This window comes from Agelaius phoeniceus, chromosome 19 (genome assembly GCF_051311805.1).
Source record: "Agelaius phoeniceus isolate bAgePho1 chromosome 19, bAgePho1.hap1, whole genome shotgun sequence".
Classification (NCBI taxonomy): Eukaryota; Metazoa; Chordata; class Aves; order Passeriformes; family Icteridae; genus Agelaius; species Agelaius phoeniceus.
This window is the reverse complement of record NC_135283.1, coordinates 12,417,686-12,444,049: the sequence shown is the minus strand read 5'-3', so window position 1 is coordinate 12,444,049 and position 26,364 is coordinate 12,417,686. Positions and strand designations below refer to the sequence as shown.

General features: G+C 60.0%; 4 protein-coding genes across 5 annotated transcripts; 3 read left to right on the top strand and 1 right to left on the bottom strand.

The window, feature by feature from the left end:
• The first annotated feature begins 203 nt into the window (after positions 1-203).
• CDC42EP4 (CDC42 effector protein 4) lies at positions 204-7,222 on the top strand. Its single transcript, XM_054645213.2, has 2 exons — positions 204-330; positions 5,374-7,222. Exon 2 carries the CDS (start codon positions 5,476-5,478, stop codon positions 6,406-6,408), a length of 933 nt encoding a protein of 310 aa, XP_054501188.2. The 5' UTR covers positions 204-330; positions 5,374-5,475; the 3' UTR covers positions 6,409-7,222.
• A 3,482-nt stretch (positions 7,223-10,704) lies between these two features.
• Positions 10,705-12,570, top strand: CPSF4L (cleavage and polyadenylation specific factor 4 like). The gene is made up of 4 exons (XM_054645402.1): positions 10,705-10,888; positions 11,205-11,294; positions 11,848-11,941; positions 12,495-12,570. Exons 1-4 carry the CDS (start codon positions 10,705-10,707, stop codon positions 12,568-12,570), a joined length of 444 nt encoding a protein of 147 aa, XP_054501377.1.
• A 977-nt stretch (positions 12,571-13,547) lies between these two features.
• On the bottom strand, positions 13,548-17,132 carry MTNAP1 (mitochondrial nucleoid associated protein 1). Its single transcript, XM_054645347.2, has 4 exons — positions 15,763-17,132; positions 15,314-15,421; positions 14,771-14,887; positions 13,548-14,334 (listed from the first exon to the last, which is right to left on the bottom strand). The coding sequence occupies exons 1-4, from the start codon at positions 17,075-17,077 to the stop codon at positions 14,306-14,308; spliced, it is 1,569 nt and encodes a 522-aa protein (XP_054501322.2). The 5' UTR covers positions 17,078-17,132; the 3' UTR covers positions 13,548-14,305.
• On the top strand, positions 17,096-26,014 carry VCF1 (VCP nuclear cofactor family member 1). 2 transcript variants are annotated; one of them, XM_054645350.2, is made up of 4 exons: positions 17,096-17,376; positions 19,094-19,190; positions 23,584-23,646; positions 25,367-26,014. In XM_054645350.2, the coding sequence occupies exons 1-4, from the start codon at positions 17,111-17,113 to the stop codon at positions 25,601-25,603; spliced, it is 663 nt and encodes a 220-aa protein (XP_054501325.2). In that variant the 5' UTR covers positions 17,096-17,110; the 3' UTR covers positions 25,604-26,014. The 2 variants fall into 2 exon arrangements, with proteins under 2 accessions (XP_054501325.2, XP_054501326.2); XM_054645351.2 differs by lacking the exon at positions 23,584-23,646.
• The last annotated feature ends 350 nt before the right edge of the window (positions 26,015-26,364 follow it).

Below are 26,364 nucleotides of genomic sequence, written 5' to 3'. Positions count from 1 at the left end.
CTGAGCTCTGCCCATGGGGATCCCACTCGTGACCCCCGGCGGGGAGGGACCTGTGAGCCCCCGGCCCCTCCATCCCGCGGGGGTGCCGAGCCCCCGCTCCTGTCCCGGTCCCTGTCCCGGTCCCCCCACCCCGGGATGCCCCGGGTGGGGCCCAGGGTTCCGCCCCACTCGTGTTTGAATGGAGAGCGTGGGTCCGCCCCGTGACGTGGCGCTGTGCCATTGGTCCGGGCGGGGCGATGATGTCATCGCCGGGGGGGGGGGGGCGCTCCGTTCCGGCGCGGCGCGGCCATGGACCGGCGGCGGCGGCGGCGGCGGGGCCCGGGCGAGCAGGTACGGGAGGGGCGGACACCGGGGGCTGCGGGGGTCGCGGCGGCCCGGCGAGACTCAGCCCCGCTTGGCCAGGTCCGGCCCGGCCCGGCTCGCCCCGGTGTGGCGGGATCCCGCCGCGCTCAGCTCGGCTATTGTCCGGCGGGCGGGCGGGGTCCCCGGCGCCGCCGCGCTCCGGTACCGGGCAGAGGGGCGGCCGGGACCCCCCGCCCCATTCCCCGCCGGGCCGTGGGGCCGGTGCGCGGCGCGGGCGGGTGAAGGGGTTAACAGGATGCGGAGCGCTGTTTGCCCAGCGCGGGGCACCGGCCCGGCTCAGCGCACCCCGCCCCACCGGCCGTGGGCGCCCGTTCGCTCCGCCGAGCCCCGCGCGGGGGTGGCGGTGGTCGGAGCGGGGCGGTGGCTGCCCGCGGCCCGTGTGGGGAAGGTGGATCCTCGGCGGCTGGAGCGGGTCCAGCGGCACCCGGGGCTGGGCGCCGGCGGGTGCTGAGTCAGAGCCGCCCGAAATCCCCGTCCCGTTCATTCCCCGGTGTTCCCGGACAGGGGTCCCGGCTGACCGCAGCCTGCCCTCCGCCCTGCCGGGGCGGCGGGGTCCCCACCGCTTACACGGCTGCCTGGAGAGAGGCAGTGCCCGGTTCTAGCAGCGCTGGGCACGGGGCTGGCTCCCGGAGCCGCTCCGGTGCTCGCAGAACCGCGGGGCCGTGGGCAGCGAGCGCTCGCGGGGCGCTGGACTCGTCCCACGCCGCCCCGGTTTGACCCCGCTCTGGCAGCAGCAGCAGTGTGGAGTATGGATGTTTCCAAGCGCCGAATCTATGGATCAGGGCGGCTGTTCCAAAGGCAGTTGGGATCTATAGAGCAGGAGAGCTGTTCTAGAGGGATCGTTAACGGGCTCTGGGGGGAAACTGAGGCACAGCGTGCCATCTGTGCCGCCAGGACAGGGCTCGTTCCCCAGCCTGGGCACGCAGTAAACAAATCTGTTTTGGACGCAGCTCCCTCGGAAACCGTGGAGCGACTCCAGCTGAGCTTTAGCACCGAGGAGGCTCAGCGTGTTTGGGGGTGCAGAGCGAGCCTGGCCGAGCCCCGATCCCCGAATATTCCCCGGCTCGGTGCCCGGGCTGAGCGGCCGCGGGGCTCCATCCCCGGCCCCCAGCGCCAGCCCCAGCGCCGCCGGCGTTGTGCTGACCGTGCCGCTCGCTGCCTTTGTTCGCTGCGTTTTGTCCCGAGCAGGAACAGCCGCGCAGGGCCCCCCGAGCCGGGCTCCGGGCCCCCGGCAGGTAGGGAGCCGTGGGATGTCTGCCTGCTCACTTCCCGTCCAGCCCAGCGAAACCGCAGGAATCCGGAGCCCGGCGCTGGTCGGGAGGTCTGTTCAGCCCCGGGATCCTGTGGCAGCCCGGCCAGAGCCTGTTGCAGAGAGACAGAGCCAGGAGATAACCTTTCCCCCCCGGAAAAGTCCCCTCCTGGCCCTGCAGAGCCGCGGGCTGGTTCGCGGCCCCGGAGCTGGAGGATTTATGGCCCTGTGCGTGTTCTGGCGTGTCCTGCCAGCGGTTCCTCGCTGAACTCTGGCTACCTCCCGGCTCTTGGCAGTCCCCTCCGGGAGCGCTTCTCCGTTTTTGGCACCGGCCGTGAGTTCCCAGCCTGGTGCTGATCCGTGTGCCGAGAGCCCCGGTGGGAGCCAAGCTTCTCCTCCCTCCCCGGGTGCCATCTCTCCATCCCCGGCTCTGGAGCTCGCTGCCAGGGCCCTTTCCACTTACAGAGGCCGCTCGGTGCATCCCGGGGTTGCTGCAGCAGCGTCCCGGTGCCAGGGACAGGACCAGACCTGTCACCGCGCCGGGGCGGGGGCGGTCACCGACAGCACTGCCTGCCCCCGGGCCCTGGGAAGAGTCGCTGGGGAGCCGAACCGAGGGTGTGACAGCGGCTGTGTCCCCTCCTGGGCCGGCGGTGGCGGGGTGTGAGCCGTGCCCTGTCTCCGGCTGCCGTCTGCCAGGCTCCAACATCAAAGCATCAAAGGATCCCCGAGGGGCAGCGCACCCCAGAGCGGCGCTGGGCGGGCAGGGCGGCCTCCCTGTCCCGTGTGTGGGTTCTCCCTGGCCCTGGGCAGTGTGGGGGACCCGACCGGTCCGGCAGAGCCCCTGCCCCAGTGCTGGCAGGGCGGGGAGAGCACCCTCTGATCTCGGGGTGCTGCCTGGGGGGCTCTGCTTGGGGAAGCCGGGGAGCTCGTTTGGAGCCGGCTGGGCCGGCCAGGAGGCTCTCCCAGCTTGGCTTTCCCAGCTTGGCTTTCCCAGCTTGGCTCTCCCAGCCTGTGAGCGGGAAGAGCTGGGGGCAGGATGCATGGGAATGTGGCTGGACTTGGCGTTTCTCCTGTGTGCACTCACTCGCTGGCCTCCTTCTCTGAGCCACTTTCACTCTGGTCCCCACGGGTGACTGATGCTGAGCAGGATGAGATGGAGAGGATGGGGCAGGGGGGGTCTCATGGGGAGCCTGCACCATCAGGACACGTGGGCCTGGCCAGGGATGTCCCAGTTCTGCACTGTCCTACAAGCAGACAGTCATTGACAGGGACAATTGTGTCCCTGGGCACCTCAGGTTCTCACTCCCAGAGCCACAGGGCTCACAGGGCAGGTGGGAGGCAGCACAGGGCTGTCAGTACCAGTTATCCCTCTTGTCCTCGAGCCGTGTGTGCAGGTCCTGTCCCCTCCCCTTGCCCCAAAGCCCTGCTGGGGCTTGGCTGTGCTCTGGGCAGCACTGCCAGGTGCCTGTGAAGTCTCTCGGGTTACCAGCAGCTTTCCCTGGTAGGTGGCTGGAAAGGCAGCGATGCCTCCCTGGCCTGGTTTCCTTTGTGCAAGCACCAGCAGCAGCGGGAATGTCACAGGATCTGCTCTCCCCGAGCGACAGGAGGAGAAAAGGGCTCTGTGTCCAGCTCCCCAGGCCGGGCTGTGTGGGCAGCACTGTCCATCTGTGCTGCCATCGCCTCTCGGGGCGAGCTGGGAGCGAAGCATCGAGGGATGGGGGGAGATTTTGGCCGCTGTGAAGGCTGGAGCATTTAGGGGAGGGGGCCACGCTGTTCCTGTGCAGGCTGTGAGGGTGATGGAGCCCTGCTGGCCCGGCTGGGACCGCTCCAACCTCCCGGTGGCCCCTTTGCAAAGTATCTCACAAATGCTGAACTTGGCCCCGAAATCTAAATACAAGGGAGGGACAGTCCCCAGATGGCCTAAATCAGCAGCACGGTTGCCTGGCCCAGCTGGGGAGCTCGCCGGGAGTGTTTGTTTTATGGGAAAGCAGAGGCTGCAGGAATGCTGGCCTGGAAGGAGACCTTGGAAGGGGAAAGCGTTCGTGCCATGCACACGCGTGAGGGAGATCCCAGAGAGGCAGCGGGGCCCAGGGAGCTGCTCCTCTCTGCTGGGATGGGCTGAGGGGGAAGGAATTCCCCTGGCTGCTGGTTTGAGGTGCAGGGAAGGAGGTGAGGCTGCTGGGTAGCTTCTCCTGCTGCTGGGGGTGAACTGGGGGCTCCCCAGCCGGTCCCCATGTGCCATCATCCCCTGGGGGCTCAGGCTGTGCCTCCCTGGGCTGCTGGGATCTGGACAGGGAGTGTGGCCATGTGCCACCAGCACCGTGCCACGGGGCACTCCTGCCCTGGCCAGGCCCATGCCAGAGCCAGGCACGGCAGGGTTGGGCAGGGGACTTTGCCCCAGCGTGGGGCCAGAGTCCATCGTGCCCTGCCTGTGCTCCTGCCGCTGCTCTGGGGGACAGCGGGGTGTCACAGCCTGCCTCTGGGCAGGGAACGGGCTGGAGGTGTCCCCTGGCACCCCTGGCTGGGTGCTGTGGCTCCCGGGGGTGCTGTCCAGCCGGGCAGGACCGGGCTGTGCTGGGACCATCGCTGCCCGTGGGCTGTGGGGCCGGGCTCGCTGCCAGCTGAGGGGATGTGGCCCCTGTCGCACGGCTCGTTCCGAGGCCACACGTCCGTGTCCCTTCCCCGTGCGTGTCACGGGGCGCGGTGTCGCCGGCGGTGCCCGGAGGGAGGAAGAGGGCGGCCACGGGCCCTTCCTCCCCGGCTGCCTCTGCCGGGACCACCTGGGGCTGCCTGGCGCCACGGGATGCGGCCACACGCTCGCTGTCCTTGTCCCCTCCTGCACGGATGGCTTGGACGGCTCGGCTGGTGGCCCCGCGGTGGCCGAGGGAAGGAGGAACGTGCCCGCTTGTGCCCGCTGCCATTGCGGTCGGGCAGAGCCCTCGTCATTTCTGTCACCTCTGAGTCACAGCGGTGACCATGACAAGGCTGGGGAGGGTGGGGATGGTCGCACATGGGCTCAGCTCCGGGGGTTTTGGGGGGCTCCAAGGCGGCAGCAGAGCAGTGTCCCCGTGTCCCCATCCTGCCGAGCATGAAGGGGTCCCCATGCTGGTCCCCCCGTCCCCCTGCTCGGCTGGCGGTGCCTCCCGGGGGCTCTACGCCCTCCTCACACACTTCCTGCCGTCTGTTTCCAATTCCTCCTGGCGTCTGCTCCTCCCCGCTTTCTTCCAATTAGGAAAAAAAAAAAAAAAAAGTCCCAGGCATCTTCTCAGCGTGCTGCTCGCAGAGCCTGGAGCTGCCGTGCCCTGCTCGGGAGGGCTGGGGCTGCATGGGGACGGGCAGAGGGTGCCCCTCTGTGCCCCCCATCCATGGGGACACAGAGTCAGGGATCATCCTGAGGGATTTCCGTGCCCAGGGCTTTCTCCTGAAGGTCTGTCTGCTCCGGGGTGGGTCTGGGGGTGTGGGGATGTGTCCCATGTGGAATGATGCCCTGCATGGAGCCAATTCCCAGGAGAGCCAAGCAGCTGGCGGGCACAGGGTCACATTTTCCAGCTTGGTGGGATCTCCTGAGGGTCTCTCTGCTCCAGGGATGTGTCTTGGGGTGTGGGGAGCTCAGAGGGGTCTGGGGATGTGTCCCATGTGGAATGATGCCCTGCATGGAGCCAATTCCCAGGAGAGCCAAGCAGCTGGCGGGCACAGGGTCACATTTTGCAGCTTGGTGGGATCCTCGCAGCCTGACCATGTCCTTCCCTCCTCTCCCCTAGGAGTGACCCACCGGTGACACCAGCGGCATCCCGGCTGCACAGCCCCATCCGTGAGCACCAGACCCAGGACCCAGCGAGGCACAGCCTCCCCTGGCTGCCACCATGCCCATCCTCAAGCAGCTCGTGTCCAACTCGGCGCACTCCAAGCGCCGCTCGCGGGCCGACCTGACGGCCGAGATGATCAGCGCTCCCTTGGGGGACTTCCGCCACACCATGCACGTGGGGCGCGCCGGGGACGCCTTCGGGGACACCTCCTTCCTCACCAGCAAGGCTGGGGAGCCGGTGCCGGAGGCGGGAGAGGAGCCTGGAGCCTCCAAGCCCGGCCTGCTGTCGCGGCGCTTCCGCAGCAGCAAGCGCTCGCAGTCGGTGACGCGCGGGGACCGGCGGGACATGCTGGGCTCGCTGCGCGACTCGGCGCTCTTCGTCAAGAACGCCGTGTCCCTGCCCCAGCTCAACGAGAAGGACGTGGACAGGAGCGCGGGGCAGCTGCCCAAGAGCCTCTCGTCCAGCCCCGTGAAGAAGCCGCCCGAGGAGGGGAGCCCCGAGGAGCAGCAGCGCCCCAACGGGGCGGCCGCGGGGCCGCTGAGCCCCGGCCTGGACGAGCGCGACTTCGGGGACATCACGGACCTGCCCGTGGGGCTGGCCAAGGGCAGCGCGGGCTTGAAGCACGCCGAGTCCATCATGTCCTTCCACATCGACCTGGGGCCCTCCATGCTCGGGGACGTGCTGAGCATCATGGATAAGGATCAGTGGGAGCAGGACGAAGATGCCGAGGCGGAGGAGAGCCGCGAGGAGGAGGAGGAGGAGGAGGAAGGGGAGCCTGCCCCGCCTGGCTCCCCGCTGGCGGCCCCGCCGAGCCAGAGCCCGGCCCGTGGCGCCGGTGGCCGCAGCCCCAGGGACAGCAGCCCGGTGTCCAGCTGCCCCTCGGAGCGCAGCCCTGTCCCCAGGCCACCGAGCCAGCGGGGAGGGGCCCTGAAACGCCCCGACAAGGAGTTCTCGTTCGCCGACGAGGATGACGACGAGATCCGGGTATAAAGCAGGGCCGAGCCCAGGGTCTGGTTCTCGCTGAGCTTGCTTGGACACAGGGCTGGACACCCCAAGAGGTGGCACTGGGGAGGACTCGGCTCCTGCCTCGTTCCCTCCGTGTGCTGCAGCAGGACAGAGCTCTGCTCCTGGGGCCGGGGCGTTCCTGACAGCCCCAGGCAGCTCCAGCACTTCCTGGGAGGGGGAAGCAGACTCGATTTTGGTTCTTTCTGTTGGACTTTGGATATTAGCTCCTTTCTCCTGCCCCCCCTGCCCGTGTAAAGCGATTTAGGATCCAACGAGACGAGCCTTTGGAGTTTTAGCCCTTTTAGTAATATATATATATTTTCCACCGTACAGTTTTTACTGTTTTCTGATTTGTACTTACCTTTCTCTACTCTCTTTTGGTTTTAACTGAGGGAAGATTTCCCATGAGGAAGAACTTGGCTCTGGAGCAAGGAGGTGGCCTGGGACTATGGGCAGCTCCATCTTCCTGGGTTTTTTGGGGACAGAAAAGCTTTTTTCTGCAGACCAAGAGTCTCCCAGTGCCGTGGCAGGTGCTCGCTCCCCATCCCTCGGATGGATGGATGGATGGATGGTTCCATCCCAAATGCTTGACTCTCCAACCAGCCTGGGGGTCGCAGGGATGCTCCCAGCCAGCTGCAGGGACGCTGATGGAAGTGTGGGTCTGTCCCCCTGTGGGAGGAGCTCCTGGAAGCCACCGGAGTCCTGGTGGGGCCGGGCAGTGGCGGGAGCAGGCGGCTGGAACAGGAGCTTTTATACTGTGTATGTACAAATGCAAGGAATAAAAGGAAATGGTAGTGACTGCAGTGGCCTGAGTTCCTGAGGGGTGACACGTGGGGGGGACCCGCTGCCCAAGCAGGACCCGTGTCCCTGTGCTGCCCCCACCCCTCTGCCCGTCCCTGGCTGCAGTGTGGGCACCTGCCGGGGCCCAGCTTTCTCTGCCCGTGTCCCGAGGAAGCAGCAGAGCCCCTGCTGGCCGGATCTGGCTCGGGGCTGGGACCCTCGGGCCAGGCAGCTCCTGCCAAGGGCTGGCTCTGCCAACGCTGCCCTCTCCTCGCCCAGCCCTGCTCCCTCCAGCCGGGGAGGAGGGGATGGGGCTGGGGGACAGGACTGGCTGTCCCTGCTCCCACGGGCTGGGGGCCAAGGGGTGCCCTGGGGGTTCCTGGCCCTGGATGATCCCAGCAGAGCGAGCAGGAGTCGCTCTGATCCCACAGTTCAGCCACTGGGGAAATGGGGCTCTGCCAGTGCTGGGGGTGACCTCCCCCTCCAGCCCCTTGGGAGGGGGCAAAGTGCCAGGAATGGCCCCACAGCCTTTCCCTGAGCAGCATCCTCCTCACTGGACAGAGGGAATGATTTATCCCCCAAACATCTCCCAGGCCTGGGAGGGGCTGGATGCCCCTGCCTGCCCAAATGCATCTCCCTGGAGAAGCCAGGGGAGCGGGCAAACGCCGTGGGGACACAATGGGGTCCTGTCCTGTCACCCCGGCCAGGGGACATTGGGCCATTGTCCGGGACAGGGAGAACAACAGCAGCTGCAGCTGGAGGCTCTGAGCTCAGCAGGCTGCCTCTGCCCTGGTCACTGTGCCAGGGTCCCATGTCCCATCTCCTCAGCCAATGACCCCGGTCTCTGTCACCTGGGGGGTCACCAGTGCCTCCTCCTGTCCCTTAGGGATGCTCTGGCACAAAGCAGCGAGGTTTGGTCCCTGGGCTTGGCCGTGCTCCCCGGGGCTGTGGGGCGGGGAGCAGCCCTGCGGTGACACTTCACGGGCTGCCTGCCACTGTCACTCGGCCGCCCTGATCTTTGTGACGCCTGTCGGCTCCAGGCTGGGGCTCGGCAGCGCCGCGGTGCCTCGAGCTGATGGGGCAGAAAGTGCGAGCGGGGCTGCTGAGCATGAGCACGGCCGGGACACGGGGACAGCGACAGTGCCACGTGTGCTGGGCTGCTGGGGAGTGACACCAGCACCGCCAGAGAGCCAGGCTGCACCCCCAGCCTCCCCAAAGCCCCGGGGGTGGGCACAGTGACATTTGTCACATCCCTGGGATGGGCACGGTGACATCTGTCACACCCCCGTGTCGCAGACATCTTTTATGAAAAATCCTTTCCTTAGGATTTTTTCTCCTGAGAAGCTGAGAGGCCTCAGGAACAAAATGTAAACATTGATTATCTGCTGCTGTGGAATGCAACAGGTGCATCTGGGATTGGGCTCATGTGGTTGTTTCTAATTAATGGCCAATCACAGCCCAGCTGGCTCGGGCAGAGAGCTGAGCCACAAACCTTTGTTATCATTCTTTCTTTTTCTATTCTTAGCCAGCCTTCTGATGAAATCCTTTCTTCTATTCCTTTAGTATAGTTTTAATATAATATATATAATAAAATAATAAATCAGCCTTCTGAAACATGGAGTCAGATCCTGTTCTGTTCCCTCATCCTTGCACCCCTGTGAACATGGTCACACCCCCAGGGTGGGCACGGTGACATCGATGGCACCCAGGGTGTCCCACACGGCTGCAGGGCGGGCAGTGGGTGCCCAGCACCCTGCAGCACCCACAGGCAGTGCTGTGACACTGCTGGTCCAGTGCTCTGATGGCAAGTGACAGAATGGGAGCAGGGCTCCATGGGCCGTGGCAGCCCCGGGCGCTGAGCAGGGACGGAGCTTTGGGATAAACCCAGGGATAAATCCTGCCCCAGGTGGGCTCCAGCAAACCCACAGAGCCCTGGTCATGCCCAGAATGTGCCACTGGAGCCTGGCACTGTGAAAGCCCCATAGCTTTCATGGCAAAAGGTTTTCGCCCTTTGGGCACAACAGCTCATCCCATGGAGTTTTCTTCCCCAGAATTGGAGCTGCTGCTCCAGTGCCTTCACACAGGTCCTGGCCAGTCCCACCAGCATAAACTGGGTGAGTACAAACTGGGCTGGGCCAGGCACAGCTCTGAATTTAGAGGGAATGGTTCTTGGGGTTGGAGTGCACTCGGGGATGGAAGGGGCTGCTGGGCAGCCCAGTGGAAGCGTCCCTGCCTGAGGATGGAACAAGGAGGGATCTGAGGAGCATTCCACAAGAAAGCATTCCATGATTTGTTGGGATGCAAGGTGTGACCCCTTCCAGGAGCCCAGGGGCGTAGGTCTGTCTTGCCAAGCACTGGAGAGCAGGGCTGGGGCTGGTGCTGCTGTGCCCAGAGCACACCAAAGCACTCCCAGCACCCACCCCGTGCTGTTGGAATGCTCCATCCCTGCACTCTGGCCAAGTTTGTCTCCATGTAAGGCCTCGAAGTGAGGGGTTAACCCAGCTCCAGGCAGCCCCAGCCCCTTTGCTGGAGGAGAAGCAGATGTGGGAGTGGGGAGGCTGAGAGGGGCTGAGCTCCCCAGCTGAGGCATCAGGCGATCAGGGCTGCAAATTGGGATCAGATGTGGGCAACTCCCCCCTCTAAATGCAGCACTCCAGGGCTGCTGGGGCTGGTTCTGCTCTGCCTGGGGAGGAGGAGGAAGAGGAAGGTTTTGCTGGGGCCTGGGGTGGCTGCAGGGACCTCCAGAGCGTGCTGCTCCCTTTGGAGAGCTGTGTTTTCCCTGGAGAGTGCCCCTGCTTCTTCCCTTGCCTCTTCCCCTGCTGGGCTCTCCACAGCAGGGATGATGCAGGAGCTGGTGGCTGGCGTGGAGAAGATCAGCTTTGACTCAGAGGCTGATGTGGAGGAGCTCAGGGCTCAGCCCCTGCCTTTCCCAGGGGTGGACAGTAAGTTGGGGACAGGCCTGGGGCGTTTTTGGAGGGTGCTGGGGCTGCGGGAGCTTTTGGGGTTCTCCTCTTGCTGCCCTCCCACAACACCTGGGTGGTTTTTGTCCTGGCTCTGGGCATTGCTCCCTCAGGGGTGCAGCTGGCAAAGCTCTTGGGGAGCTGCCAGGGTCCCCAATGTCCCTGTGGGGACAGCACTGGGGGTTGCAGGTGAAGCCCTCCCCACCCTGGGGCTGGGACAGTGGGACAGGCTGGCAGTGCCAGGGCTATGCCAGGTGAGCAGGGACAGTGGGGACAGGCTGGCAGTGCCAGAGCTGTGCCAGGTGAGCAGGGACACTGGGGACAGGCTGGCAGTGCCAGGGCTATGCCAGGTGTGCAGGGACACTGGGGACAGGCTGGCAGTGCCAGGGCTGTGCCAGGTGTGCAGGGACACTGGGGACAGGCTGGCAGTGCCAGGGCTATGCCAGGTGTGCAGGGACACTGGGGACAGGCTGGCAGTGCCAGGGCTGTGCCAGGTGTGCAGGGACACCCCTGGGGCTGTGAGCGAGGCAGGGCTGGGACAATGGGACGGGCTGGCAGTGACAGAGCTGTCCCAGGTGCCCAGGGCCACCCCCGGCCCGGCAGGGCCAAGCCCGCCGTGTGCAAGCATTGGCTGCGAGGGCTCTGCAAGAGGGGCGACGGCTGCGACTTCCTGCACGACTACGATGCCACCAGGGTGCCCGAGTGCTATTTCTACTCCAGGTTCGGTAGGTGCGGGGCTGGGCATCCCGGGGAGCCCCTTCCCAGCCCTCGCTCGCCCCTCGGGGCTGGCCTGGAGCGAGCGGCTGATGCCACCTCCTGCCTGCGGGAAGAAGTGTCACTGTCACCCAGCCAGGGTCACTGTCACCCGGCCAGGGTCACTGTCACCCGGCCAGGGTCACTGTCACACAGCCAGGGTCACTGTCCCCCCACCCCAGCCGAGCCGGGCTGTTCCGGGGCACCCCAATTCCTCTGATCCAGCCCCTCCTGGCGGGATTCATTCCCTCTGCATTGTCGCGACTGTCGCACGCCTTGTTCCCGCAGGGGAGTGCAGCAGCAAGGACTGTCCCTTCCTGCACGGGGGTGCCAGCACCGGCGGCTGTCCCTGGTACGACCGGGGCTTCTGCTGGCACGGTGAGCTGGGCCAGGGCAGGGCTGGGTGGGCAGCGGGGACGGGACGGTGTGGGGGTGTTCACAGGGGTGCGAGGATGAGGGAAGAGATGATAATCTGACTCCATGTTTCAGAAGGCTGATTTATTATTTTATTCTATATATTATATTAAAACTATACTAAAGGAATAGAAGAAAGGATTTCATCAGAAGGCTGGCTAAGAATAGAAAAGAAGGAATGCATAACAAAGGTTTGTGTGTCGGACAGAGAGTCCGAGCCAGCTGGGCTGTGATTGGCCATTAATTAGAAACAACCACATGAGCCCAATCCCAGATGCACCTGTTGCATTCCACAGCAGCAGATAACCATTGGTTACATTTTGTTCCTGAGGCCTCTCAGCTTCTCAGGAGAAAAAAATCCTAAGGAAAGGATTGTTTAGAAAATATCACGGCTACAGGGCTGGGGATGGGGCTGGGGGTGCCCACGAGCCGGGGCTGTGGATTTGGGCTCGGGGCTGCAGGGAAAGCAGAGCTCTCACAATCTCGTGTCCCTGTGAGTGTCCCCTCTGCCTGGCAGGTCCCCTGTGCAAGTACAAGCACACGAGGAGGGTGATGTGTGCCAACTACCTGGTGGGCTTCTGCCCCGAGGGACCCAAGTGCAAATTCGTGCAGTACGTACTGGGGGGGCTTGGAATGTGGGTTGGGAAGGGTAGAATCCCCTCTCTGAGGTGGCTGTGGCCATTGCAGGGTCAGGGACAAGGACACAAAGGGTCTGAAGTAACCAAACCCCACACCTGAGCTGTGCTGACAGCAGAGGTGGGTGGGCAGGGGGAACAGCCCTGAGGGGCTGGGGGAGCCTTGGGGGGGTCTGTGGATGCCTCTGAGGGGCTGTGAGAGCCTCAGAGGGGCCTGGGGACATCCCTGAGAGGCTGGGGGAGCTTCAGGAGTGGCTGGGAACAGCCCTGGTCCCCATGGATGTGCCTGTAGCAGTTCCAGGATATCCCTGAAGGGCTGTGGGAGCTTCAGGGGGGTTTGGGGACAGCCCTGGTCCCCATGGAGGTGCCCCTGAGGGGCTGTGGGAGCCTCAGGAGGGTCTGGGGACAGCCCTGGTCCTCATGGATGTACCCATAGCAGTTCCAGGACATTCCTGAAGGGCTGTGGGAGCCTCAGGAGGGATTGGGGACACCCCAAGCAGTAACTGCCTGTCCTCTGTGTCCCCTCCAGCCTCAAGGCCGGGCTGATGACGAGCAGCACAGACCCATCCAAGGTGAAGCTGCTGTCCCTGTGCCCACGGGGGTGATGCCCCAGCTGCCCCCCAGCTCCTGTGGGGCAGCAGATGCCAAGTGCCCCCCATCCCCTTTCCCCCAGGGAGCTGGATGCCCGTGGGGGCTGGTACAGAGGGATCTGGCTGCTGCAGAGCACAGGGGAGGTGAGCATGTGCCAGCCAAGGAGGCAGCTGCAGGTGGCACCCAGCACCTGTGGGACACCAGTGGCTGCCCCCCGAGCCCTCAGAGCCTGCTGGAAGGAGACACCTGCTCCAAGGTGAGAGATTTTGGGGAATGGGAGGGCTGGGAGCAGTGGTTTCACCTTGGGGGGAGGATGAGGGGCAGCAGGTGCTGTGGGGATTCTCAGAGCGCACCCAAACAGCCTCTGTGACTGGAAATGTGTCTTTTCCTTGTGGCATTTGGAGCTGGGGTGGGAACCAGCAGGGGAAGGGATTTCAGAGGTAAGAACCCTGGGAACAACAAATCCCTGTGGCTCAGAGGTTTGGTGTAGTTGGAACTCTTGGGGTGTTGTTTCCATGATCCCATTCCTTTGAAAATGACTGTGTGGGAACGTGGCAGGGGCTGATGCAGCACAAACCCCTTCCCTGTGCCCCCAGAGAGGATCAGCCACTCCCTGTGCCAGCCAGAGCAGGAGGACTCAGCTGGGAATGCTGCTGGGGAAGTGACTCCAGTGCTCCACAGAGCTCAGGAGAGGAGGAGAAGGACACACACCATGGACACGGCACCAGGGCAGCTGCTGGGCAAGGACAGCCAGCAGGGTTTGCCCAGCACCAGCTCACAGCTGGCACAGAAATCACTGCATGCAATGGAAATCAGGGCCTGGCACAGCTGGCTGAGGGCAGGCAGGGCAGCAGCAGCATTGCCAAGGAGTGAAGGGGTGCAGGACTGGCTGGGGCCAGGATCCTGAGCACAGGGAGGTGTGGGGATGTGCTCATCCCTTGGGAAGGGGGCACAAAGCACCACGTTTGAGACCACAACCCAAGCAGGAAAGGAAAATCCACACAGGTTTTTATTGCTGGTGAGAGAGTTTTTGGTGCAGCACCTCTGTCACTGCACTCTGCAGAATAAAGAGCTCAGACTTTTAATTCTTGGCTCTTTTTTTTTTTGCTCTTCATGCCTGGAACATGAGCAACCCTTTCCCAGACATGTCTGGGAATGGCAGGCTCCAACTAGCACTCCTGACTGCCCTGGTTTGCCCTTTGGGCACAACAGCTCACCCCATGGAGTTTTCTTCCCCAGAATTGGGGTGTTGTGGTCTGAGCTGCTGCTCCAGTGCCTTCACACAGGTCCTGGCCAGTCCCACCAGCACAAACTGGGTGAGTACAAACTGGGCTGGGCCAGGCACAGCTCTGAATTTAAAGGGAACGGTTCTTGGGGTTGGAGTGCACTCAGCTACAGCAGAATTGTCAAATAATCTCTAATGACAGCTCAGGACAAGGTGCTGTCCCCTGTGCCAAGCAAGGGATCTGGGACTCTGCAGCCTCCAGGAGCCCTCCTGCCCCCATAGATCTCTCAGGTGCCTCCACAGCTTTCTCATTTCCCTACTAAAGCTGCTTGAGCACGGAGGGGTGAGCACAGGCTGTCCCTGTCACCTCTGTGCCACACAAGCCGACCTGCAAAGCAGCTCCTCCTCTGCTCCAGCCCCAGCCAGGCCCCTGCTGCTGGGAATTCCTGCTGGGATCCTGCTCCTGGCTGCTCTGCTGCCTCTCCAGGAGCTGGGGCTGTTCCCTGCCTGCTGCTCCAGCTCCTTCAGTGGTATTTTCGCCAGCGGTGCCGCTCTGGAAGAACAGGGAGGAAAGAATTCCAGGGTCAGCTCAGGGATCTGTTTGAGGACTCCAGCCCAAGTGCAGCTTCTCTGTTTCTGTGCTGCCAGGGGGAGCCACCCAAACACCAGCAAACCCCTTGTCATCTGTCAGGAAATGCAGCTCCTGCTGGAGCTTCTCCTCCCTCTGCCCCGTGTGGGCTTTTCCAAGTGCTCCTGACAATCCTGGTGCTCTCCAGGGAGAAGCTGTGAGTCAGCAACTGCTATCAGCACTTTTATTAAGCAAATTCATTCCTCTGCCCACCTAGAGAATGCTGCTCTCTGAGCTCTGGTATTAAATGGGGAGTGTTTAAATAATTATTTCAATTATTCCAGAGCTTTAATTAGCAGGGATGCTAAACAGACTTTCCAAGTGTTGCAAAAGGAAGAATTCCTGAGATAGGAAGCCTTACTGAAGTGCTGATAGTTCCAGCCATAGCTGAGCAGGCAGTACCCAGCCAGGAGCATGGAGATTCCAGCAGGTCCCCCCTGCTTCACGTGGATGTACTTGGCACAATAACTGCCCCAGGCTGTTGGGAGAGAAAGGAGAGGGATAAATCATGGGCTGCTCTTGGGAATTCACTGCTTCCCTGCAACTTTACAGAGCCAAGATGTTGGGGGTGTTTGTTGATTCCCACTGCCAGAGGGCAGGGATTGATGGGATGATGGATGGGAAGGAATTGTTCCTTTTGTGAGGGGGGTGAGGCCCTGGCACAGGTGCCCAGAGCAGCTGTGGCTGCCCCTGGATCCCTGGCAGTGCCCAAGGCCAGGCTGGGTTTGGAGCCACCTGGGACAGTGGAAGGCAGGGAATGGCTCTGGATCATCTCTATGGTCCCTCCCAGACCCTTCCACCACTCCATGATTTGTGCTTTGTAAAGATCCAGGCTGGCTCCTTGGCCCAGCAGAGTCAGTCAGGGAAGTGGGATGGATCAGCCCCAGAAGCCAGGAATTCTCACCTCTCTGCACTGCTCCCAGCAGCCCCTGGGCAGAGAAGCTGCAGGTGCTGGCCCAGGTGTGCAGCTCGCCCAGCCTCACCTCCATCAGGGGCCTCTCGGACAGGGGACCTGCAGGGTGACACAGCCATGAGGGCTCTGTGCTGCCAGGGCAGCTGGGATGGGATGGGATGGGAGGTGCAATCTGGGCTGGGAAAAGGAGAGGGAATCACCTCTCCCACAGAGATTGGGCTCTGTCCATCCAAGACTCCATGAACACATCACCCATTGGCTTTGCAGGCTGGAGGAGGCCCAGTTAAAGCTCCTTGGATTCTCCTGGATCCTTCCCTGGGCAAGCCCAGCATTCCCTGCCCCTCCTCTCCTGTTCCCTACCCCTCCTTTCCCACTCCCTGCCCCTCCTCTCCCATTCCCTCTGCCATTCCAGCACATCCCAGCAGGGAGATTTTGGTTACCTTGCTGCCCCTGTGCCAAGCCACCCCTGGGTGTCTCCACCGTGATCCTCACATCCTCGTGGAAACGCTTCCCTGGAAAAATCCTCAGCCCTCCCGACTCGGGATACAATTCTGGAAACCACTCCAAGCCCCTGGCTGAGCAGAGGGGCTGGGTTTGGGGCGTGTGGGGCAGAGCCAGCCCCGGGCTGGGCTGGGTTTGGGGCGTGTGGGGCAGAGCCAGCCCCGGGCTGGGCTGGGTTTGGGGCGTGAGGGGCAGAGCCAGCCCCGGGCTGGGCTGGGTTTGGGGCGTGTGGGGCAGAGCCAGCCCCGGGCTGGGCTGGGTTTGGGGTAGAGCCAGCCCCGGGGCTGTGCCCGGGCTCAGGACAGGTTGAGTTTGGGGTGTGAGGGGCAGTGCCAGCCCCGGGGCTGTGCCCGGGCTCGGGACGGGCTGGGTTTGCAGTGCCAGCCCCGGGGCTGTGCTCACGGTGGCCTCGGGCTCTGCCTCCCCCCGCAGCCCCGGCAGGCTGAGCTCGTTCCTGGCTGTCCCCCGGCCGTGAACTCCGATGGGCTCCGCCGGTGCCAGCTGGAGGCTCCGGGGGTGCAGAGCACACACGGGGGGTTCAGATCCCACCCCAGCTTCCATCGGCACCCGCTCCTCTCCTGCCCGGGATTTGTCTCTTCCCTTCTTCTGGACGAGGTCACCGGGGCTGTTGCTGCTCTCCGCGGGCTCTCGAAGTGTCTTTGTCGCCTTTAAGCTGCTTTTTCCTCCCTTGGAGCTCGCAGTCCCGCTCCCCGCGGCTCCCTGGCTCGGCGGCTCCTTGCTCCGGGATTTTGGGGCAGATTTGCGGAGAGCGGGGCCGGGCTCCGTCCGTTCCCCGCGGCTCCGCGGCTCCTTCTCCCGGACCACCCTGGCTCGGTGCTTCTCTATCACCACCTTCACCCCCTCCCGCAGCCTCTGGGGCACATCCTCCACCTCCTCGGGGTGCAGGTCCAGGCTCCGGGCCACGTCCTGCACCGCGCCGGGGCCGCTACCGGAGGCGGCAGTGCCGGTACCGGGGGCCGGCCGGGGAAGCGGCGCTGGGCTCGGCTCCGGGGCGCTGCCGGTGGCGGCGGAGGGCTGGGGGTTGGATCCCGGCGCCGATCCCGGTGCGCTGGCGGGGCTCGGGCGGGCCCCTGAGCCTCGGGCGCTGCTCGGGACGGGCCGCGCGGCGCTGCCGGGGCCCGGCCCGGGGCTCGCTGCCGGTGCTGCCGGCGCGGCCTTGCAGTGCGGGAGGTGCGCGCGGAGCCGCTTGAAGGGCCGCCCGCAGTGCGGGCACAGCTCCGTCCCCGCCGCCATCACCGGTACCGGAACCGCCCGGGTGACGTCACAATGTCCGCCCTCGCGGCGCGCTGTGACGTCACAAAGTCCCGGCCCCCCGCCCCGGCGCACGCCGTGACGTCACGGGGGCGAGGCGGCGGAAGCGGCGGAAGCGGCGGTCGGGGCCGGGCAGGGCCGCGCTGCCGCCCCTCAGCGCGGCCTCCGCTCCTCGCCGCGGCCTCCCCCGCTCCGCGCGGCCCCTCCGCCCGCCCCGCCGCGCTCCCGCCCGCCATGAGCTGCCGGCAGCCGCTGCCGAGCGAGCGGGGAGCGAGACAGAGGTGGGTGAGGGCGGCGAGGCCTGAGGGGGGCAAGGAGGGGCCGCGCTGAGGGGAAGCGGAGTGCGGGCCCCGAGCGCTGGGAGGGTTCGGTGGGGGCTCGGGGAGGCGGGGGGCGCTCCGGAGGGTGAGGGGATGCGGGGGAGGGAGCTGAGGGATCGTGGAGCGGGTGGGAGCTGAGGGGGATTGTGGAGTCGGGAATGGGGTGGAAGGGACCCCAAAGCCTTGGGGATACCACGGGATGCGAGGGAGGAAGCTGAGGGATCGTGGAGGCCGGGAATGGGGTAGAAGGGACCCCAAAGCCCGTCCTGTGCCACCCCTACCACGGGATGTGGGGAGGAAGCTGAGGGATCCTGGAGCGGGTGGGAGATGAGGGGGATCGTGGAGTCGGGGAATGGGGTGGAAAACCCTAAAGCCCATCCTGTGCCACCCCTGCTGGGGATGTGGGGGAGAAGCTGAGGGATCGTGGAGGGGGTGGGAGCTGGGAGGTTGTTGTGGGGGAGCGTGGAGTCGGGGAATGGCGTGGAAGGGACCCCAAAGCCCGTCCCGTGCCCCCCCTACCACGGGCACGGACACCCAGGGTGCCCCAAGCCCCGTCCGAGCTGCCGAGGTCACTGCAGAGGTTGGGCAAAGGAAGGAGCCCGAGGCTCCGGAGGAGAATCCCTTCCCCAGAGTGTTCCCAGACAGACGGACAGCGTTCAGTGCCTGCCATCCCAGGGATGGGGAGCAGGGAGGCAGCTCCGGGCTGTAGGCGTGGGCCAGAGCCTGCTGCACAGAAAGGAGCCGCTTATAAATACCTATAAATACCTCCCTCGAGTGTGTTTTGACTCATCCGAGCACGGGTTAATTTTAGGCACACCAAAACGGCTCCATCCCGTGTTTTTTTGGATCCTGGCTGACTCGTCGTGTTTGTAGGGTGGGGAGGAGCCGTTTGATGTTTGTGTGGGAATTCTGGGAGGCTGCTGGGGAGCAGCTGCTGTGTTGGTGGCACAGAATCACCAATCGTGGGCTGGGAGTGACCTTCAGTCCCATCCAGTGCCACCTCCCACTGCCCCAGGCTGTCCCAGCTCCTGTCCAGTCCAGGTGGTTGAGGTGTTCCCCTTATCTCCTGGAATCTGGGAATATCAGCACTGCCCCCACCCCACTGTCCTCCTCCAAACTCTGCTCTGCCTCGATGCCTGCAAAGATCTGGATAAAAATTGGGTTAAAACCTGCACCCACCGTGCCAGACAGTGCAAGGTGCCATGAGAGGGTGGCAGATACATCAGAGACAGGGAAGAGTTTGTTTTCCACAAGATGTTTCCTGACAAAACCTCATTTCCACCTGGGAAATGGGGTTGTTTTGGAATGTGACTCCAAACACCGTCAGAGGGGAGAGGCTAAGGAGTCCTTGTGGGGTGGTGAGAGCAGGTGAATAATTGGAGATGTGGCCAGTGCCACTCGTCCCAGGGCTGTCCCCAGCCTGTCAGGTGTCACTCTGAGCCCAGGGATTATTTTTACATCTGCAGGGCTGGCAGTTGTTAAATGAGTTTATTTCGAGGGATGGTTTTAATCCAGTCCCTTCAACTGATGGGAAACATCTTGTGAGGAGCAGGATCCTTTTCTCTGGGGAATGGGAGAGCCCAGAGCACCTCAGGGGGCTGGGGACACCCTGCATTCATTTATCAGGTGTCCCTGCCCTTTTTGGATCCGTGAGCTGATGATTTCTGCTCCCCTGCAGGAAGAGGAGGAGGAATGGCAATGAAGAGGATGGTCACGTTCCCCAGAGCAAACGTAGCACCAGGAACTCTGTCCTGCAGGACTCGTGGGACACTGAGGTGAGAGCCCCCCCAGCAGCAGCTGGAATATCTGTGCTTTTATTTTCAGTTTTGTTTCGTAGCTTTGTGTTTGAGGTGCTGAGGTTTGAATTGGTGACATCAGAGATTGAAATCAGTTTGGAAATCAGCACTTCCGATGAGCCTGGTTATGCCTGGCCTGAATATTTCTGGGGAGAAATTTCAAATCCTGCCTTGCAGCACCCAGGGGAAAGAATTTCCAGGTTGTTGGGTTTGGTTTGGGCTGAGCTGTGCCCAGAGCTGAGGGGATGCTGGGGGTGGATGTGTCCCTGTGCTCACCCTGCCTGACCATCAGCTCTGCCTTGCCTCACAGAGAGGTGATTATTGGTGGGAGAAAGACAAAACACATTCCAGGCAGGCCTTATCTGATGTGCAAAAAATGCTCTGATAGAGCTGCTCAGTGTAAGCAAGACAATCTCAAAACTCATTGGGTTTTTTCTCATATTTTCCTCTTTTTTTTTTTTTTTTCCTGGGTGTGGGATAAACTCTCTTGTTGTCTTACCCCTCACCAGCCAGGTGTTCTCTCAGTGCAATTTGAGATTGTTTTTCTTTTAAAAAAAATAAAAAATTGCTGATTTCCCAACTGCTGCCAGATTTTCTGAGATGTCACCTGGGTGAATCACCTGAAAATTCACTGTGAGCCACGTCCTTGTGTTGTAAAACATTCATGGAAAAAGGGTGCAGAGTGCAGGCTCCCTCTCTGAAGTTAATGAAATTAATTTCTTTGAATGTTTTGGAAATATCCTCAGTTTTTTAGAACCTCCTCGCTTTGAAGGTGGATTGGAATGAGCAATTACAGTCTGAATTATTACAGAATTAACTCAATTATTCAACTGTTAATTGTACTTTGCAGAAAACATTTAGTTGCTGTGTAACTTGGAGCTCTTTTACAATCTGGAAATGGTTTCAGGTGGATATTTCTACATTCCTGTTGTGAGGGAATCAGCTCAATTATTCAACTGTTAATTGTACTTTGCAGAAAACATTCATTTGCTGTGTAACTTGGAGCTCTTTTACAATCTGGAAATGGATATTTCTACATTCCTGTTGTGAGGGAAACTCTCTGTTAACCTGGACAAGTAGATGATGTGCCAGGAATGCTGGAAATGCCCTAAGAGCTGCTGGCCATCCCAAAGGAATCCCCTGGGGTGAAAGCTGCTGTGTTTTCAGGAGGGAAACTTTGCATTTTGGGCTTTGCTGGGTTCAGCAGCCTGGTTTGTGCCAGCTGACCCTGACTCATTGTCCCACAGGTCAGAGCCCTCCGTGTGTGTAGGGTAGTTAAAGCTAAAGCAGCTTTGTGGCAGGAGGAGCACGGATTTAGTGTGGAACAAGGGATTGCAGTAGGACTAATGAAATGAAGGAGATCAGGAAAACCCCCCCATGGTGAGTGGCAGAAGCAGCACCTTTGCTTGGAGTGTGCACACCTGGTGCTGGGGCAGAGCCACTGGGCTGGCAGGGGCCACACACGAGGGGTGACAGCAGCCCTGGCCTGGTTCCTGCAGGGAACAGCACAGGCAAGGTCACAGCTCAGCCTCACACAGACTCTGCTTCTTGCATGCACTTGCCTGGCAAAGTCTGGTTTTAACACATTAAACCCTGGTGTGATGTGATGTGGAATCTCACATCACTGCTGAGGAATGTGAGCACAGCTTCTCAAACAGCACAGAACAGAATTCCCAATGTTTTCTCCTGATGAATGGAGCTTTTTTTTTGCTTTTTGTTTTTTTGGCTTGTTTTCTTGTCAGATCCCTCAACTGAGCATGCCCAGAATGTCAAGCCAGGAGATGAAATCTGTATTATTCCAACATTTGGTTAAGGACTTCCTGTGCCAAAGGGAGGAATCCTTGTGCTCGTTGTGCACTTGGTGCTGCTTGGAAAGTCTCAGCCAGTTTTCAGCACTTGCATTTATTTCCCTGACCCTTTGCTGTGTGCAAAGACACCTCTGGCTGGTTAAAACTCCCCCCTGGATTTGGGATATTGCCTGGAAAGGGGGAGTGGGAGCAATCTGTGACTTCCAAGAGCACAGGAGAGCTGCTTTTCATTGCAGGGCATTGCAAACCTGCTTTTTGTGAGACATTACCCAAAGTCCTGATTCCCCTGGGCTGTTTTGGTTCAAACTTGACTGTTCCCTCTTGCAGAGGCCTCTTTGAGAACACAGCCTCAGGATGGCAGTCAGGCAGTGGTTTAAACCTGCTGGCAGTCAGGCAGTGGTTTAAACCTGCTGGCAATCAAGCCATGTTTTTTGCCAGGATCTCTTCCCATTGGTTTTGTCTTGCATGTTTTGCTGTGGAGAATGAGGTGCAGGGAGGTTTTTCTTTAGGGGCAGTTCTGTGATGTTACCCCTCAGTCCCTGACTTTGCTCACCCAAATCACATCCAATTCCAAAGGATTTGCTGTTTTCTCCCTCTGGATTGTCCACTCACCCAGGACAGGCAGCACTTCCAGCTTTGACAGGATGGAAACAGATTCTCTTTAATCTCCAGCAGCACAGAACAGAATTCCCAATGTTTTCTCCTGATGAATGGAGCTTTTTGGGCTGCTGCTTTTTGGGCACTTGCTGTAAGGATGTGCCACTCCTGGTGCTCCTGGAGCAGCCACTCACAGGTGACAGCCACCCTGAGGGTGACAGAAACCTCTGTCCTGGGCTCAGTCCATGGCCAGGCACAGCCACAGGGCTGCAGCTCCAGCCAGGGTTAAACATTAGCAAGGCAGAGCCTTTGCCACAGAATTTCCCTTCCTGTTCAGCCTGTCCTCCCTTTTCCAGGAGCTCAGCTGTGGTGTTTGCCCTGTATTTGCTCAGAAATCCTTTGCTTGTCCCCAGATCAAGCCAGGAGAGTTTGCAGTGGATCCTCCAAGGGCAGTGCTGAGGTTGCAGTGGATCCTCCAAGGGCAGTGCTGAGGTTGCAGTGGATCCTCCAAGGGCAGTGCTGAGGTTGCAGTGGATCCTCCAAGGGCAGTGCTGGGGTTGCAATGGATCCTCCAAGGGCAATGCTGAGGTTGCAGTGGATCCTCCAAGGGCAATGCTGGGGTTGCAGTGGATCCTGCAAGGGCAGTGCTGGGGTTGCAATGGATCCTCAAAGGCAGTGCTGGGGTTGCAGTGGATCCTGCAAGGGCAGTGCTGAGGTTGCAGTGGATCCTGCAAGGGCAGTGCTGAGGTTGCAGTGGATCCTGCAAGGGCAATGCTGAGGTTGCAGTGGATCCTCCAAGGGCAATGCTGAGGTTGCAGTGGATCCTCCAAAGGCAGTGCTGGGGTTGCAGTGGATCCTCCAAGGGCAGTGCTGGGGTTGCAGTGGATCCTCCAGGGGCAGTGCTGGGGTTGCAGTGGATCCTCCAAGGGCAATGCTGGGGTTGCAGTGGATCCTGCAAGGGCAGTGCTGAGGTTGCAGTGGATCCTCCAAGGGAAATGCTGAGGTTGCAATGGATCCTGCAAGGGCAGTGCTGAGGTTGCAGTGGATCCTCCAAGGGCAATGCTGAGGTTGCAATGGATCCTCCAAGGGCAGTGCTGGGGTTCCCAGCTGAGCTCTGCAGCCTGGGGAATCAGCAGTGCAAACCCTTTGCTCTGGTTTTCCCAGGGAAGGAAGCGAGTCTGAGTGTTCTGGCTGACCCTTTCCTTCCTGAACAACTTCTGCAAACCTGAATTTCTCACAGCTCCTCTCTGTTCTGGGCAGGATTGAAACACTGCTGGGTTCTTGGCACAGATCAAATCCAAGTTCTTGTCCCCCACTATCCAGGGAAGGGCTGCTCTTCAGTTCTGACTAAAACCAGGTCGTGGCTCTGTTAAACTCCTCTTGGAAGGCATTGAGAGCAGCAGGGCTTGAGTGGCTCTTTCTCCAGTTCCTGTCCTGAGGGATTGTCCCAGATCTGCACATTTAACAGGACATTTGTTTGTTTTAAAACTTGAAGTGTGATGTTAAGGGTAAATGAGCCCAGTAAACCTTGAAGATGCCCTTTTGATAGCTAAACTATTCATAAATATCACTGGGCTGCTTTCCTTTGGCCCTGTAAAGCTTTGTTGATGCCTGTCTTGCTGACTTGCTGGCTTTAAGGATTCTTTTCTTGTCTGATTGTAGTCCAAATGCCTTACAGAATGTGCACCACAGCCTGGGGACATGGTAGGTGTTCCATGTGAGGTGGGCAGTGATGAGGGGGTGCCAGTGCCAGTGAACCTTTGCCTTGGAGAACTGGAAATAAAGAGGGTCTGACAAAGGCCATCTGTCACCAGGCTGAGGTGTCAGAAGCACGTCCCAGGACACGCTGCCAGCTTTGAGATGCACACAACACTCACTACTAACAGCTGGAAAACGTTTGTTGAGATGTGAAACGCGAGCAGGGAGCCAGGCCAGGTTCTCATTTGGATTTTTACCTTGATTTGCAGAAGGTGGCTGTAACGAAGCTCACTAAGGAGCGCAGACTAAAAGGAAACAAAGTGTCCAGTGCGGTGGGTTTGTCTCCGAGGCTGCTGGGCCCCCTCAGCATCGCGTGTGACTCTTTGTGCTGCTCTGCCGCAGCAGCTGCGCTGCCCAGCACCACCCCAGCTCCTCCCTGTGCTGCCGGGCTCGCTCCCTCTCCAGATGGAGGCAGAGGAGCTGCTTGCCCCCGTGGCTCCAGCTGTGCTCCCTGGGCAATGACCCCGCTGGGTGTTTTTGTCCCCTCGCAGCCCGGGGCCCTTGGCTTGGCTTGCTGTGCTCCCACAGAGCTGAAGCGGTTTTGGTGCTTAGCAAAACAAAGGAATTTGTCAGGGTTGGATGGTCAGGATCGATGGTGGATCAGGGGGGAGGGAGGGAGGGATGTGTTCAACCCAAACATCCACAGTGCCTCCCTGGGCACTCACACACTGCTGGGGGTATGATTTACACAGACACACACACACACACACACACACACACACACACACACACACACACACAGACACTGCTGGGTGTGTGAATTACACACACACACACACACAGACACACACACACACACTGCTGGGTGTGTGGTTTACACACACACACACTGCTGGGTGTGTGATTTACATACACACTCTGCTGGGTGTGTGATTTACACACACACACACTGCTGGGTGCAGCCTGCACCATTCCTGATTTACTCCAGGTGAAGCCCTTCTGGAAGTGGTGCTGACTGGTAAATCCCTGAGGATTTAATGAAATTTGTCCTCTTCTGATGTGGCCACAAAGCTGTGACTTCTGTGGCTTAATCCTTACAAAAATATTGATTGTTTTTTTAGCTGCTGTCACTTGCTCTGTCTGCTTTTATGAATCATTTATGGGGTGGCAGAGTAGCCACTTGCTGATTGACTCACCCAAATATTTGCAGGTCGTGACCAGCAGATCAGACAAACTAAAACTGGAACTAATGGAACCTTTCCTTAGCAGCCCTTAAAATGGTGTTTTATGTCTTTGAATCCCTTATGATGATGGCAAATGCTCTTCCAGCCATTCCCATGAAATGTGGTTGTCCTAAATGCTGGCAAATGAGCCCTGGCCTCTTATCCCAGTCAAATGCTGAGCTCTTTTCCCTGCATGAGCAATTCCTCAGTGCCTGATGCCCTTTCACTGTCATGTCAAGTAAATTGGTGTGGAATTGCTATGGAACAGTTCCAGTTAACACTGCCATGGGGTGCTTCACTGGGAGAGCAGTACTTGATGGTAGGGTGTTCAAAGAACTTACAGTGGGTCTGGTGTGCATCTGTTTCTCACAGCCTCTTGCTTTGGATGCTTCAGATGTCACTTTAGGACTGCCTTGTAGGAAAGTGCTTTGCATGGTGCTCCCCTCAAACCTGTGCTAGAGCAGAAGTGCCAGCCCTGCCCTGCCTGCACTGACACTGCAGCTCCCTGGGAATGTTCTTTATTTTCCAATTCTTGGATCATCCCAGCAAACTTCACTAGTGCCAACGTGGGCTTGGGGGCAGAGCTGAGGGGTTTAACTGGGGCGGATTGAAACCCAGCACCCTGGATGTCACTGAACCCTGGGTGAAGGCTTGTCCCTTCAGCTCTGGGACACTGGCGTGGCCAACAACAACCTCTTTGTGCCAAGGGGGATTTCATCAGTCTATGGGGCTGGAAATGTGGAAGGGGGAGGGATTTATCCTAAAGCTTTGCTTCTGTGGGGTGAGGAAGAAGTGTCTGATGTTGCTGTTCACCCTCTGTGTGTCCCAGTCCTCCAGCAGTGACAGTGGCAGCAGCAGCAGCAGCAGCTGTAGCAGCAGCAGCATCAACAGCCCCGACAGAGCCGAGTCCAGCCTCAACCCCAGGATTGCAGGATCCAGCCCTGTCTCCTCCCAGCCCTTCCACGAGCAGTCTGCACTAAGCCAAGGTCCTTACTTCCACATCAACCAGATCCTGAAGGAAGCCCACTTCCACAGCCTACAGAGCCGGGGACGCCTCCCTACATGATGACCCAGCAGCTCCCTGCCTTCTGTGAAGGGACAGCACTGTGTAGATTTGATATTTCAACTTCAAAGTTTGTTAAAATGGAATTGCACAAAATTGCCTGTTGCCTTTTCAGTCTATATTTGAAATAACAGGTTAACAGGAGATTGTTTACTTGTGGTTTGCTGCACTATTGCAATGCAAAAGGGGCTTTGGAGCAATTTTTATAGGATTCTTTTTGGGGTGGTTCTAAAGTACGTGGCAAGAGGAGACTGAGGAGTCCACATGTGTGTTATAGGATTGCAAACTGTCCAATTCCAATCGACTGCCTAATCTGTTTGTTAGCAAGTTGTTGCTTTCTGTAAAGTTCTCTTAAGCGTTCCTCTTCAGTTTTATAAGTCTTTTTTTAATTTCAATAAACTAGTTACAAAATGATTTGGCAACATAATTTTTTGAGCATTTAGAGTTAGTGAGAATAGGAGCAGTGAGTGCAGGTGCTTTGGCCTGTGAGCTCCTACCCCCTTCAGGGTGATGAGGCTTCTCTCATGAGCTTCACTGCTGCAGGACTGCAAGGGAAATGTGAAATTAGAGCAGGACAGGTCGGGCAGGTGCTGCAGGGGCCTCTCAGAGCAGGGTGGTGGTGCCTGGAGGACACAGGCATCTTACCCTGCTCCAGCACCCCTTCCCAGCTGTGAAATGGTTTGTTTTCTGTTAGTGTCTAGGTTGTTTTGGCTTTTTTTTTTTTTCCCTTTAATTTGACTTTAACAATGTGAGGATAGGAGGTG

Coding starts and splice junctions, on each gene's coding strand:
- CDC42EP4 (XM_054645213.2), top strand. CDS start 5,476: ATGCCCATCCTCAAGCAGCTCGTGTCCAACTCGGCGCACTCCAAGCGC.
- CPSF4L (XM_054645402.1), top strand. CDS start 10,705: ATGGGACGGGCTGGCAGTGACAGAGCTGTCCCAGGTGCCCAGGGCCAC. Junction 10,889..11,204: donor CTATTTCTACTCCAGGTTCG/GTAGGTGCGGGG, acceptor TTGTTCCCGCAG/GGGAGTGCAGCAGCAAGGAC. Junction 11,942..12,494: donor CCCAAGTGCAAATTCGTGCA/GTACGTACTGGG, acceptor TGTCCCCTCCAG/CCTCAAGGCCGGGCTGATGA.
- MTNAP1 (XM_054645347.2), bottom strand. CDS start 17,077: ATGGCGGCGGGGACGGAGCTGTGCCCGCACTGCGGGCGGCCCTTCAAG. Junction 15,422..15,762: donor CTTGGCACAGGGGCAGCAAG/GTAACCAAAATC, acceptor GTCACCCTGCAG/GTCCCCTGTCCGAGAGGCCC. Junction 14,335..14,770: donor CTGGAACTATCAGCACTTCA/GTAAGGCTTCCT, acceptor CTGTTCTTCCAG/AGCGGCACCGCTGGCGAAAA.
- VCF1 (XM_054645350.2), top strand. CDS start 17,111: ATGTCCGCCCTCGCGGCGCGCTGTGACGTCACAAAGTCCCGGCCCCCC. Junction 17,377..19,093: donor GAGCGGGGAGCGAGACAGAG/GTGGGTGAGGGC, acceptor GCTCCCCTGCAG/GAAGAGGAGGAGGAATGGCA. Junction 19,191..23,583: donor AGGACTCGTGGGACACTGAG/GTGAGAGCCCCC, acceptor CTTGATTTGCAG/AAGGTGGCTGTAACGAAGCT.